Source organism: Daktulosphaira vitifoliae, unplaced genomic scaffold, assembly GCF_025091365.1.
Source record: "Daktulosphaira vitifoliae isolate Bord-2020 unplaced genomic scaffold, ASM2509136v1 Scaffold_1, whole genome shotgun sequence".
Classification (NCBI taxonomy): Eukaryota; Metazoa; Arthropoda; class Insecta; order Hemiptera; family Phylloxeridae; genus Daktulosphaira; species Daktulosphaira vitifoliae.
The window spans coordinates 38,721,522-38,737,585 of NW_026099572.1; the positions used below are offsets into that span (position 1 = coordinate 38,721,522).

Below are 16,064 nucleotides of genomic sequence, written 5' to 3' on the forward strand. Positions count from 1 at the left end.
TATAATGTAAGTTTGAAGATGACAGATATTTTGAAACATTAACAAAAACTGCAAAAAACTTTTTATATGATTTTTAACGCTTTGCAACATCTTGGGAAATTATTGTATCTCCAAAAAGAGCATGACGAATGTTAGAAGTATTATTAATAAAATTTCATAACAACCCGTCTAGTTTACAAAAAAACTATTTTAATGTACAGTTAAAATACCGTCATTGATTGTTTTATGATAATTGTAATTTTTTTTTTCATTTGCTCTCAAAACATATTTTAAAAGAAATTTTCAAATTATGGAGCTGATAGTTTCAACTAGATATGTTTTATAATCATTTAAAATATAATTGTGCAAAATCCATCTAAGTAATAATGTCCAGTGTCACGAAAAAAACACAACAGTGTAACATTAATAGGTTCTCAGCTATGCATGGAAGTTGAATAATACTTTATTTTCAACTTATCTAATCATTCAAAAAATACTTATCATTTATCATTTTTATGATAGATGTTTTTTCTTAAATAAAATTAAAAAATTGAATAATATATCCAATACAATTCATACTAAAAACATTCTGACTCATAATTTATGAGCTTTAATAAAAACTTTAAATTGTGGCGATAAAATATCAATGGTATACTAGCCAATTAGTTACTTCTGACTTAATTGATTTTCGATTGACTTTTGTCTTTAAAAAAATACTAATGGCCTACGCTAATGATCAGTATAAATTTGAGTGCATAATTATACAACCCAATGATGCGGCCAGCAGATTTTGTGGAATTCAACTAATTATACTGCGAGCTTTTTGTTGCTACCGCTATCACACCCACTCAAATAATAATCATTCATTTATTAGAAGACTTCTTTGTGCACGACTTCATTTATAACGATTTCATCTACAGTAAAATCAATATTAATATTCAACTGCATTACTACTTTACATTAAAATATTGCTTTTGTTTAAATACTTTAAGGCATATTTAATGCAAATAGCTATACAAGGTACAAGTTGATTGGGTTATTGATAAATTATATATATTATTGTATGCATATTTATTATATGAACTTGACAGGAGGTGGTAAGCACAAGCTTATTAGTGTAAATTAGTCGAAAACCAGATGTCGCCTGAGACTTTGTCGGACCGAAATGCGAAATTAAAAATTGTATAATATTCGATTCGTAAAAATACAGTTCATTTATTATTATACAAACTGTTGTTTTTCGTATGCTACCATCCTCAAGTCATGCAAGCAAATTTAGAAAAGATTCATATAAAGTCATCAAAAATAATACTCAGAAAAACGTTTTATTTTTATAAACTGAAATACTTAAAATGACACAAATTTCACCTACGAATTTATTTTATCGTTGAAAAACACAATAAAATATTTATTAGGAAGCCAACTAAGAGAAAACGAATTTGACGAATTTTTTTTTTTCTGATACGAAATCTCCATTTGTGTTTCGCAAGTACTAACGCATGAAAATCATAAAATAGAAATCCATGCGTCACTAAATCTATTATAGATGAGCATACAGTCCGATGAACTAGAAAAAATCTTAACTTTTAACATGTTTACATCTTTAAATCTATGGATATTGAATGTTTGTTTACATCTATACAGGGGAACACGACAGAACTACAACAATAATATAATTTATCGAATAAATACATTTAGTTAATCAGTTCTAATTAACAAATCAATGAAAATATATGAGCCCATAACACAATATAAACACTAATGTTAAAAACTAAAATAAATAAAAAAATACCTTTAATCTAAAAAAATATCAGACGGCAAAAAAACTAATAAAACAATGATTACATAACGAATAACAAATTAACATAAATTACAATGTGACAGATTAATTGAACTATCAAAAATGCATACTAGGGGTGAACACTATAACAAAAGACCACAATTCTAAACAAGATAATTTCAGCATGAAGTATAAATATTTAACAATAGAAGTATAAAAACAATAATATGCTTAACAAAACTATATTAATCATTCAAAAGGGAAATCAAAATCATTATTAGAAATCAGAGTCAACAAATTATGAATTTATAAATTATTGTCAAAAATGGAGAAACAAGTATAATGAATGCAAAAAAACCGAAATCTTAATTTTATTACACAAACAACAAAGCAAATTTTTGTACCAGTTTCTGATAAAAACCAGAAAATAATTATAAAAATTATTATTAGGTAGATAATTAGTTTGAAAATCACCGATTTCTTTACTAACAATAGTTCAAAAACATAATATATATTTATAAAAATGAATAATTATTACACACACAAAGGACAAATTTATTTAAGTCAATAGACAGTTTCTTTGCCATCATTATAATACAATTGAGGATAACTTTTTTTTTGGCATTTTGTGTCTTTTAAATACAATATCGTATAAATAATTCTCTATAATGCTTATATAATTTTTATTTCAAGCAGAGATAAAATTTGTCACGATCTATAAGCATTCACAGTTATGAAATAATATATATACAGAATGATCAAAATCTGGTAAGACACTCATTTTTTCATAAAATATTGAGAATTTTTAATTTTATTATAGTGAAAAAATATCAAGTTCAAAAAATTCTACCATAATATGTAGTCAAACCATTATTTTTTTCGTCCATTCAAGGATAAAATCCCTTATTTATAATTTTCTTAAATGGGAACCCTTATTTTTAACTTAATAATATGATAGAAAAAAAAATTACAAACAATTTTGTTCTTATAATTTTTTTTATCCGATTAACCATTCGTCCATTACAGCTTGTTAAAGTTAAGTAATTTTAGGCCAAATTCCTATTGTCATTTTACTGTATTAAATACAGAAGTCATTATTTTTATTTGCTGTTGCATAAACCAAATTTTATTGATCAAGTTATGACAGGTAAATTAGCTATAAAAATTTACTACGCACTAAATGAGTAATAACATTAATAGATTCAAATCGGGTTTTTGGTGGATTATTAATAGCTAAGTCTATGGTTTTGTAAAACTAAAGGATCTAACAAAAATACCGGTTGCACTGCCACCGATATCATGAAACGTAATAAATGACAATATTTTTTCTGTAAGTCAAAATTTTTAAACAATTATAAAACGTAAATGGTTGTTCGGTTAAAAAAAATTATAAGAACAAAATTGTTTGTAATTTTTTTTCTATCATATTATCAAATCAAAAATAGTGGTTCCCATTAAAAAAAAATTATAAATAAACATTTTTATCCCTGAAGGGATAAAAAAAAATTTATTTAACTTCATATTATTGTAGTTTTATAAACTTAATAATTTTTCTTTTTACAAAAATTTTAAATTCTCAATAGTTTCTGAGAAAATAAGTGTCTTACCAGATTTCGATTACCCTGTATATATATATATATATACTATATTATATACTAAATTAATATGAAATAAATGATACTTCGGCTTTTCTTAATTACGACAACTTTAGGCAGCCTACTTAGATCTGTCGAGAACGCTTTGGTGTGTAAGTATCTTAGAGATTCTGTAGCGCTGTACTATGAATGCTTCCGTCATCTCCCACATAAACATAACTTTTCAGAGAGATCATTAATGATAAATAGAATAATGATAATAATAATTATTATAACTACAATAGTTTGATTAGATTATCTAAAAAACTAATAACACATTTTTGTTTGAATAAATAAATAAACACATTAAAAATAGTTAAATTTAGTTTATTTGTGTTAAGAAAAGGAAACTGGATTTTCTATTAAAGAGAAAGGTGTAGAAAAACCTAATTTTTTAATAACAAAAACATTTAAAATATACAATTAATTAATATTAATATTGAATAAGACAAATACACGTAAATAAACAATTATAGTAAAAACAATAGAATTTATTTCGCTTAAAATGTTTGTAAAATTAACAATGCTCAAAATTTATTACTTTATTACACAAATATTACTTTATTAACATGAAAAAATATTTATCCTAAAATGATAATTCTTCTTGAAAACCATTATTATATCATATTTAAACAAATGTTTTCTTAAAAAATTTTATCTAAAAAAGGTTAAAGAATAATTATGATCCATAATTACAAATTATTATATTTCAATAAAATTTTAACAATTTACTTAACCATTTAATAAAATTTATTGTATACATAACTCGCCTGACCATCTGTAGAATTCCATTTCCTATTCTCAAGGGAGTAGAGTACAAAAATTAACATAATCCCTATTGGTGCTTTAATATTGTCGGAAGAGAACGAAGAGATGTGGTTATAACACACCAAGTGAATCAAAAGCGCATACCGTCATCACCGCCTTAACTTTCGCCAGCTCATCTAAATACCCGAATATTCATATGATAATTTCATTATATGATAGGCTGTCTGTCCAAAGATCTGCGCATGATGAGGGTGAATTAATTAAAATAAGCTATACTGGGTGACGCACCAACAAAGAGGGATGATATAACACGGTTAAAATGTTGCTTAAAAAATATATTATTTTTCCAATATTTAATTTTAATCAAATTTGACTTTAAAAATATAAATATATAAAGAAATCCAATATTTATTAATACATAAAAATTAAAAAAACACATATTTTAACAAGCAAATCCGCACTAAAACATTTCTACTTATTAAGAAGATAATATTTAGAATACCCTTAAAATTTTTCAAAATTAAAGCTAAAATTAATAAAAACACGTTTCTCAAAAAAAAAAAAAAAAAATGAAATGTCGCGTAACGTTTTATATAAAATATGCATAAATGGATGATTATTAAAGAAAAATAAATATATTTAAAAATGGGAAAACCTGCATTTTTTTAATCAGTTATTTCTGTAATACTAATATTCGACGCTACTCCTGACAGTATTACTGTGACATTTGGTCGATTATTTTAACTTCAGTTATATGAATCTAATCTACATTGAAAAAAGTCACGTTTTTTTGAAATTTGTTTGCAATGCTCTCTCACAAAGCGGAGAAAAACGTTTTCTAAAATTAAAATTAGCTTAAATAGTCTTTTTATCTTCAATCAAGCACAGCAGACTATTTTTGCGACAATACCGGTTGGCAAAACGTATAGTTCACATGAAATCACAGATTGTAATTCAAAAGAATGAAGTGATATTTTGCATTTTTATATAAAGTTTATTCTTTTTTCTGAACTTTTAGTATAAAACAAATCTTTGTTTTTACAATTGGTCAACCCCAAAAAATGATCGAAACAAAATTTGTAATAGACTATCACAGTTAGTGATTGTAATAGTTATATTAATGATAGTAAACTACTGTGAGATTATATTAATAACTGTAACAAGAGTTATTTTATTATTACAGTCATCAATTTCAAATAAAAAACCACACTGTATAAGCTATAGATATAGGAGTTTAGTGCAGTGAGAGAGAGAATGGATCGCTATTTGACAGGGGGTCATGCCCCCTCTACCCCCTAATGATTGCCTATACATACGCTGTAGGTATAAGAGTTTAAAGCAGTGTGAAAAAGAGAGAATCGCAGAGTTGAGTGGGAAGATAGTCGCCACGTGTGACAATGGTCGCTATGCCAACCGACGGTCTGACCCGCTGCGTTAGATATTTCACATCGAAAAAATTTTATTGATTTTTTTCCCCCTGGACCTATTTTCCAGGGGGCATGTCCCTCCTTGATCACCTAATGGGCTCTCCCCTCATATAACGAAAGATACGCTAAAGAAACATTATTTTGAGGATTCCATATTTTCTAGGTATATCCCTCTAATGGACTCACAAGCATATACTGTAAGTATACGAGTTTAGCAAAGTTAAAAAAAGAGGGAGTCGTATATTTTTCAGGGGGCATATACCCTCCTGGATCTCTTCAAATAGTCGCCCACCAATAACGTACGATTTGTTAAAAGAACTACTTTTTTAAGAAACACATATTTTCCAAAAAAGAATGTTCCCCTAATTATAGAGAGTTAGAAAGATACGCGGTTAGAGAAAGAGGACCCATCACAAGATGTTTCACATCTTTATATTATTTCTTTTAATATACATATTTTTATAAACCCTATTTTTGAAATATCGTAAGGGAAGTTAAAAATTGATTAAAAATTATTTTATGGAACTTTTTTCTATCGATGTTGATAAAACACATAAACTACCATATTATTTAAAAAAATTCAAAAGTGAAAAAAATAATTGAATTCATTGAATTAAATGTCATTTATAAAAAAACAATATTTTTAATCCTTACCTAAAAACCACTACGAAATATTTAACATCACATACACAAGGTTCAGAAAATAACGGGAATTTTCGTTTTTTGAAAAAAATATTTATTTATTCATCAACATTAATGTTGACGCCTTCAAGAAAGTCCCAATTAGATATTGTGCACTTGTATCGACGCTTCTTTCAATCCTTGAAACATTTCTCAAACTCGATCTTTGGGACAGCCTTCATCTCATTCAGCGATACGCTTTTAATGTCATCTATACTCGTAAAACGACGGCCCTTTAAGGTTCTCTTTATTTTTGAAAATAGAAAAAGTCACATGTCTGGCAAATATGAAGACTGGGACATCGTTACAGTATTGTTTTTGGCCAAAAATTCTCGAACAAGAAATGAGGTTTGAGCAGTTGCATTATCGTTGTGCAAAAGCCATGAATTGTTTTGTCACAAATCCGGGCGTTTTTTCGGATTGCTTAACACAAACGACGTTGAACTTATAGGTAGTATTCCTTATTGACCGTTTGATCTCGTGGTAATAATTTATGATGAACTATGCCATTTAAATTGAAGAACACTACAGTGAGCATAACCTTCACGTTTGACCGCACTTGTCGAGCCTTTTTCGGTGATGACGATCCAAAATGCCTTCACTGGGATAATTGAGCCTTAATTTCAACGTCGTATCCATAAACCCATGTTTCATCACTTGTTATAACACGTTTCAGTAATTCTGCATCGTCGTTGACGACATTAAGTGACTCCTGAGCAACTTCCATTCGCCACTGTTTTTGTGTTAAAATTCAACTCTATTTTGGAACAAATTTTGTCGCCCAAAACATTCGTAAATATTTCATGACATGAGTCAATCGATATTTCAACATCATAAGCGACTTCTCTGATTGTGATTCTGCGATCGTTCATAACCATTTTTTTCACTTTTTCCACGTTTTCATCGGTTTTTGATGTGCTTAAGCGTCTGGGGCATCCGGAGCGTTCGTTGTCTTCAACGTCTTCACAGTCATCTTGGAAAATCTAATACCACTCCTAAACCCTTATTTTACTCATGGTAGACTCACAATAGGACTTTGTTACACTTTATTCCGTTTTTTACACAAAATTTGATACAAATCGTTTGATCCATTTTTTTAACAAACAAAAATCGCCGAACTCATAAAAATATTTCTAACCTTAGCGGCTGCTGCTGATAAAACAATAAATAAATTTAACCAAAACTTTTATCATACTCAGGGACATGTGTATTGACATTATAAAAACAAATTTTTGATAATTTGACTCTCCAAACCCACAAAATTAAAAATTCCCGTTATTTTTTTAATACACCCTGTACATGTTGGTATAATATACTTTTTCTCAAATTTGAGCAAACATGGATTTTATGTTAAATTTGAAACGAAAATAAAGTAAAAATATTTTTGAATGTAATTAGACTATTCTAAAAAATTATAGTTTCGACTCATTCTAAATTCAACTGATATTTTTAAGGGTACCTAATGATGTTAGTATGAAAAATGCTTTAAACTAGCAATGTAAAAATAGATGATTTAAAAATGAACCATAACTTACTGATGTGTCACTCGATGATAACAATGAAAACTTATATTTGCAGTGGGCTAAAACACAATTGCTAACTTCGTTGCCGATTATAAAACAAGGAGGCTATTTAAGTGAATTACGACTGTTCTTTTAAAATATGTTCACGCCCGACTGGTTCCATTTATCAGAAATAGGCGGAGAAATTCTCAGTCCAGCGAGTTTTTCTCTAAAAGCTGAAAGGCCCTTGACAATGGATTTATTGAAAAGAAGTAACAGTATTCATCACTTTCTAAAAATGTACTCTTGTTACCGTTATTAACTCTATGAAAGAGCCTCTAATGATTTTATTATTATTATTATTATTATTATTAGGGTACAAAAACTTAGTGTTCTTAGCATGACTAGTCGTGTACAAGTTCACGTTAAACCATAATTTTCTTTCAAAAAAATTAATGAATTAATTGGGTGAATAATAAGTATTAATTTGTTAGTTATGACTTCACATACTAAAATATTGTACATTAAATGATATTCAGGGGAGTGGTGTGGTAGTGTATTATTCGGTTGCTGATGTTCTGCTGCGCTGTATGCTGTTAATTCCTGAATGGGCGATCATATGGGAACTTAAACAGTAACACACGTCTTGCCTCTTTACTGACTCAAACAACCATATGAAGTTTCATCAGGTCGACAACCGATATAAAAATTCTGTCAAATCAAAACGTAGAGCCGACCCCAATTAGTTGAAATAAAAGCTTGGATAATGATGTTGATGAAATTATATTCAGTTTGAATTTAGCAATAAACATTAGATCCATTTTAGAGTAAATTTAATTTACATATATATTAGTATATATATATATATATATATATTATTAATATCATTTCATAATATTATTCAAGATCGTTTAAATTAGAATAAACACTAAAAAAGTTAACAAAATGGTACCATAAAACATCACACGAAATTGTTAAGAAGGGAAGGTAACCTTGTACATGTTATAACGGGAAGCGTATAATGCAAATCAGTAGCCTTATCAGTAGTTGCAGCAGTATACTAGTAGAAATTCTAAATTTACAAACAATATTTGCCTGTAGAAATTATGCATTAGGGTTTACGTAATCACTACATTAACATTAACGATAAATAAAAAGATATATTTAAGGTAATACACTCTATAAGTAAATATGTTTATTTTATGCCCAACAAAATATTACACTAATTTTAATTATGACTGCTAATTTCAATCCGAATGGAAGTTTAAATTAAAACTCTTAAGTAGTTTTAACCATTTACCTACCCTGATTTACTAATAAAAGTACTTTCTTATAATCTGTATAAATAAATTATTGACTTTTAAGCATCAATTTAAAACAATATACTACTTTTAATTATAAAACATCTATTATAATTACATATCTATTATATTAATGTAAAAGCGCATAAACCATCGTTTTGGCAAAATGATTAACGGTAATAAAATGTCTAGATTTTTTCAAGTTTGCTTTACCGACATAATATATGTATAATTCAATATTATTAATTTATCTTAAATATAATATAAACCTCTAGTGAGATTCATTGACATAAAACATTTCAAGGAAACGACATTTTGTTTATGTTACAGCTTCAAAATAATCATTCTAAAGATAAGACAACTTTATCTAACAAATAGGTTAATAACCAATTTTGAATAATAAGTAAAAAATATTTTGAATGGCATTTTAGGCAATTCAATTAGCGGTCAGGAAAATAAGTGTTTTTCAGTTCCTTAAAATAAATGAAAATGTCGCTAATTAAAGTTTGATTCGCATTATCTAATTATTACACGTATAAAGCAAGGTTTAATTCAAAATATTATTGTTTGATTCACCAAATACTGCAATATATGTTTATTAATATGATACATATATAACACATTATACACTCATAAATGACTTATAACTTGATGACTCATTATACCCTTTGTGTAATTCACATTTCGGTTAAGCAAGGTATAGACTTCTAAGGTACATTTAAGTAAAAAAAAAAAAGTTATTTAAGTTATTAAAACGATTGAAGAAATTTTACTAAGACGAATGGATTCTCAAAAAACTTTTCTAAAGATGATAGGAACAGTAGGACTTAATTGTGTCTGAAAACTACATAAGAGAATTCCGCTTTGCCCTTTTTACATATATAAATGGCTTATTGTCGCCTATACATTAATTTATTTTTTAGACTTAGCAATCCAGTAGTTATTTGAAATGGATTTTACCATATAAAAATAATCCGAATTGTTTTTTTATTTGTTAAAAATCATAATAATCAAAAAAATACAAAAAATTTAAAACTTAATCAATCATTGCCAAAATTAATAGGTAGACAATAATAATGATAATGATATACAAAATCATAGAAATTTTTCCACACCTTTCTAATTTAAAAATTCTTACTTATAACTATAAGAATGATATAGAAGCGTCAAAACAACTTTTTACATTAGTGAGAGAAGAATTTATAACAGCATCTTTGTGTGCATTAACTGTTAGCTCAATAAAACTATATTTATATAGTTTATTAAAACAAAAACCTTTTAAAAGGAAAAATGTAATGTGTTATTATTATTATTTATTTTTAAAGGAAGAGATTACAAAAAAAATGAACAAGTCACTAAAAAACTAACGATTGAAGCATAAATCATCGTTACATCAATATATGTACTATAATAACAAATATTTAATTTTCCTTGATACGTTCATCGTTGTGGGCACGTCTCCAATACAAACATCCCTAACATGCTCTGTACACCCCAAACCATAAGGTACCCTACCTAACACTCTCCGACTACGTTCGACCACACCCGAAGAGCGATATCAAAACCGACAGCGACGTAGCTCTAGTACGTGCTACGCCGAACTCCATCCTTTACAAATATTTGATAACGGTTTTCCGTTTTGGCATCATAACGACATTTTAAAATGATTTATAGTAATGTACGTTACGCCATCACTTAAAGACCCAGTGCAACCAAAATGATAAATAATTTATAAAACCAAAGATATGATTGTCAACTTCAGATAATCGGAATAATTTCGTTGCAGTATTAAGTATTTTTTTATCACTAAATTTAAGATATCCTTAAAAATTAGTTTATAAGACCTATAATATTTATCTATATATTTTTAATTATATTTTAAAGAATATATTCTTATATTTAAACTCAAATTCATCGCTTACCTTTACGTAAATACTTATAATAATTTGATAAATCAATTTCTTTTTGTTTCAACTTACCTGAAAAAAAAATATAGATTAATATACATATACGTTTAATAATATAGAATATTCTGAAAAATATATATGTATTCTTTTCTAAATAATCAAAAATATCTTATATCTTATTTTTTTTAATTATTCATGTTTAGTCAAATATTAAACTAAATTTAATAGTTTGATACTATATCAATTGATACTATATATACTTATATGGTCAAAACTAATTTATCAAAAAAACAATAATAAAATCAGAATGTAAATGAAATGTTTAAGAAGTAAAATTACTTACGGCTAAAAGATTTAAACATATTAAACAAAAGCTCGTTTCCATTTTGGTGACACAAGACTCTTGCAAACAGATTACAACAGTAATTGCTTTTTCGTGTTGGTACACATACCACATATCAACAAAATCAGGGTTATGGGTAATAAAAACTAAGAGTATAAGAAAGTTTTTCAAATTTAAGAGAAATTGAATAGGAAAGTATATTTTTATTAAATAGAATAACAATGAAACAATTATTAATAATATCCCGGACTAACAAAATGAATAAAATTTTAACCGATAATAAAGTTTTCAAAAATCATTTTTTCCTATACATATTTAATAGGTACATATATATATAAATATATTTATTTATAATATTTTTAATTTATAGTTGGTAATTTAACTAATTATATAAAAAATAGACCTTTTCAAAAAAAACTGTATTATCTAAATTTCTTGAATGTCGTAAAAATGACCCAAATATTTAAAATAACCCTAATCATATATAAACAAATTTCAGCTTTATCTTAAGCACTGCTAGTTGGGTTGAATTTAATATTTTTTCTTTTTATTATATTTACATTAAAATATAAGTCACAAAAATTATTTGATTTTGAATCATAAAGCTATGCTAATTATTTAAAAAACTTTTAGGTTTCTTAAACAAAAGTACTTTGATAACTCTGATTAATAAGAACTCTTGTGAATACAGTTGAATTAGTTAGGAACAAATTAATACGTTTAATATTTATCAAACCCAAAGATATTTTTGTACGTAATTATCATATGAATTACTCTCATCTTGATTAATTAATAAATTACAGACAAAACAGTAAGTAACTATTGTTTAGCTTGTTCAGAATAACAATAAAGGTCTGTTGGAATATACAATATTTTTACAAGTGTACTTATTTCGAAAAAATGAAATTAATTTACTAATCAGATGAATGTGATAACTTATCAGAGCAATTACAATCAACCTTTAGGGTAATATTTTTATTACCTTAATTAATTTTCATAATAAATAAATATTAATTATTCTTTGCATCACGCGCCTTATGTTATTATATTACTTCACATGTTATTTTATTGGATATAACTGATTTACATTAATAAAATATCCATAAATAAAAATAATACTTAAAACTATATAATAAATACTAATTTATATTATAGTACTGTAAAATAATAAAAATAATTAAAATTTAATACGTATAAATGACAATACTAAGTTGACTTCAAACAAATCAGACATGTATGTAACTAAGATTTTTGTTAGAATCTAAAAAAAAAAAATTCATCCAATACTATCAAATTTCACTTCATAAATATAATTGCAATTTGGAAAATTCTCGAAGAAAGGGTACAAATGGTTTTATTAATTTGCTGATACGCATCTGAGACGTATGTTGAACCATAAAATATAAAAATAATAAACCAATAAAAAGTCGTTATGATTAGTACTACATTTTATACTACTAAATTATTAAGAATAGTTCTGTACTCCATATTACTTTCAAATACGACAACACACATTTATTTATTTTTACTTAGCAAATTACACTTTACACTACAAAACAATGTGTTTAATAACATTACAATTTCTATATTAAATACTGATTAATTATTTTTTGTCAAACTTTCACAACAATAGTAGAAAAAAATATACGTACTGTTGGCTCGTTTCTGAATGCAAATAAATTACCCTTCTAGTATCCCATAATTTTAACCAACTGGCGCACAAGAAGGGAAATCACAAGATTTAAATACAATCTTTGGCTGAAGCGTATTCTGCATCATCATGCGCATAATTTAATGTCAGAAACACATCGTACGACACAAAATTATAACTCAATCCCTTCGTACTACCACATTACCCATTTCCTGATTGTAAGCCTTTCTTAGTGCTACTGCCTTCAACTACTTTTTTTTTCACTAGTCACAAAAAGAATAATTTTCTTTGTAACCTCTTTTCTCAATTGAATATATGCAATTTTAAGAGAAAAATGTATTGAGTATTTTGTTTGATATTTTTTTTTATAATAAAATTTCAATCTTTAATTCAGGTTACCACTGAAAAAAACGAATTCAGACAAACTATATCCCTATCACCGAAACTATCATAAATTTATAGCAAAAATACTTAAATTGATTTCGAATAATATTTTGTTTTCATTACATTTGCAAAATCCAAAATAGCAATATTTAATTAACAACCATATGAGCAAACTTTAACATTAAATAATATCTATGCAAGAAAATAATGCATCGGATTATATAAGATGAACAATAGAACTATGATAATAGTAACTATTTAAGTAAAGGGAAAAAATATTTACTATTTTACAAATGTTAATAAAAGTACATACAAACATATTACGTTTACGTACAATTTTTTTAAATATTATATAAAGAAATCCAAGTTTTAATTAAATTTATATTATTTAACACATCCATACTAAAATTTAATAGAAGTAAATTTTCAACAAAATATCAAAAAATAAACAATCTTTATACTCATATTACACTTGACATTTTATACTAATGTTTTAGTGAGACCAAAATTATTAACATTCATGTACGAATAGAATTTTTAGAATGCTGTTACAAAAATATTTTATCAGACCCTCACTAATGGTATAAGTATGTTTATTAACAAAACATATAAATACGATCTTTGAACAATAGATCCGAGGGTGAAATGAGTCATAGCACATATTTTTAAAAAGAGGGACGGAAACTGCTTTATGAAACCCACAGAGATTTTACATCGTTAAATTATTCATATAGTAATCAAAACGATTATAATTTGAAATTAAACATAAATCACAATAAAATGAATTAAATATGTGTACATTAAATATTTACCTAATTTTTCTTAACTGAGCTATAAGCAGTTTAATACATCTGCTAAGATTTCTCAAGATGCAAGTAAAAACAATATACAAGTATTATGAGAAATAAGATATAACCGTTGGTTTTACATAAAATTGTTCAAAATAGTAATAATAATATTATTATTCGCCTAAAATAATATAATATATAATATTATATTTCATAAATAATTAAATTGCGATTGCTACATTATTAATAAAATAATTAAATATATTATCAATAACCACCTTTCAAGTTTCCGTATGGTTTCAATTAAAATGGGCATGTTATCTGCTGTTGCAGTCAAAGGGTTAATAAATAAGAGCAAGATTATACATGCAAATAACAATTTATAGAAACTACTGTACGTAAATAAATTAAATTTTATAAAAAATGAAACTTTAAAAAACATTAAATGACGACGTTAAATAAAATTTTCAAATCTTAATGCATTGTTATCTATATTATGATTTTGCAATAGTAGTTCATAACAAATAATAATCTTTTTAAACACATTATACTTTTTTCTTGATATAAACTATGGTTTAAATCAACACACATTTAAATAAAGTAACCAGTGACACAAACGAATTTTTTTAAATTATAAATTAAAAATATAACAGCACTATAGGAGAATTCAATCACCCAAATTATTTGCGGCCTTATACTCTACGAAGAAATTTTTATTATAAACAAAAAAGTTTTTGATAACATAATTTTACAAATTTTGATAATTCTCTACTTCTTTATACTTATTGTCTTAATGTCATGTTCAATAACGCCTTTTATTGTATCCGAACATAATGTTCACAACTTTAAAAACATTTCTAAAATGTATCACAATCATAAATTACGTATCAATAGCAAAAAAATTCAATTTTTATGTAATCTCTCTGATAATAAAAGGATTCTTTACCAAACAGCAACTTCTTGATTAAATATATAAAAATTATCTAATGAGAAGATCTAAAGTTCGTACAACCTACAAAATTGAATAGAATTTCAATAGTGCCATTAGAGTATATCTTTCATACCATATTATGTAATGTAAAAAGATAGAATTACATTAAGGAAAACAAAAAGACCTCGTTGGATTTTTTTTTATTTAAATTTCAAAGTAGTTATTTTACATATGCACAAGAATACAAAAAATATAAAAACCAACCAATATAACTGAAATCTTCTGAACAAATATCATTGTAACTATGAATAAAATATGGATACTTCAACGAAGAGTAACATGAAAATTTTACTAGAAAATTTTATAGAATATCGCGGTCTACAATTTCATTAATACACACATTAATAGTTTTTGAAAAATTATACATAAAATTTAAAAACAATAACTGTAAAATTATACAATTATGAAAATTGTTTAAGAATCATCACTATTGGAAATCAATAACCATACTACAAATAAAATAATAGTTATTTAATTCTATGGTATTTGGGCAAAAAAGGTAAGATTGCAATTTTAAATAATGAAATTGAAACTTATAATTTACATTTAACACCAATTTTATAAAACTGTACATATAAAAACATTTAAAAAATAATGTTATTATGGTTTCATATACGTGTTATGTAAATTATGTTTATTTTCAACTTCATTTTTCTAAAAATTTCAATTTTACACTTATTTCTTTTCGCCCGAACACTACAAAATTATAATAAAAAATTTACATAAATATAACAAATAGAAAAAATATATATTAATATCGGACATTTTTCTTCGAAAAATAGTTAAATAAAAATAATATTGGCTGCACCTACATTGTTTTTATAGGAAATTTTAATAATGATTACTATAGCCCGTAACATAAAGTCTTTAATATTATTTAACTTATATCTTAATTTTAACTTATCTCGTCTTAACCTTATAATTAACA

General features: G+C 25.8%; 1 protein-coding gene across 4 annotated transcripts in view; it reads right to left on the minus strand.

The window, feature by feature from the left end:
- The window catches only part of LOC126903662 (semaphorin-1A-like), a 79,282-nt gene that overhangs the window by 38,110 nt on the left and 25,108 nt on the right, over positions 1–16,064 (minus strand). For 2 of the 4 annotated variants that reach the window (XM_050682033.1, XM_050682026.1), the window contains exon 3: positions 10,995–11,051. The exons of 1 other annotated variant lie outside the window; for it this stretch is intronic. In XM_050682033.1, coding sequence (XP_050537990.1) covers positions 10,995–11,051 — 57 coding nt within the window. Of the gene's footprint in view, positions 1–10,994; positions 11,052–11,322; positions 11,357–16,064 lie in introns of those variants that run through there. One more of the 4 variants, XM_050682050.1, reaches the window with a different exon arrangement.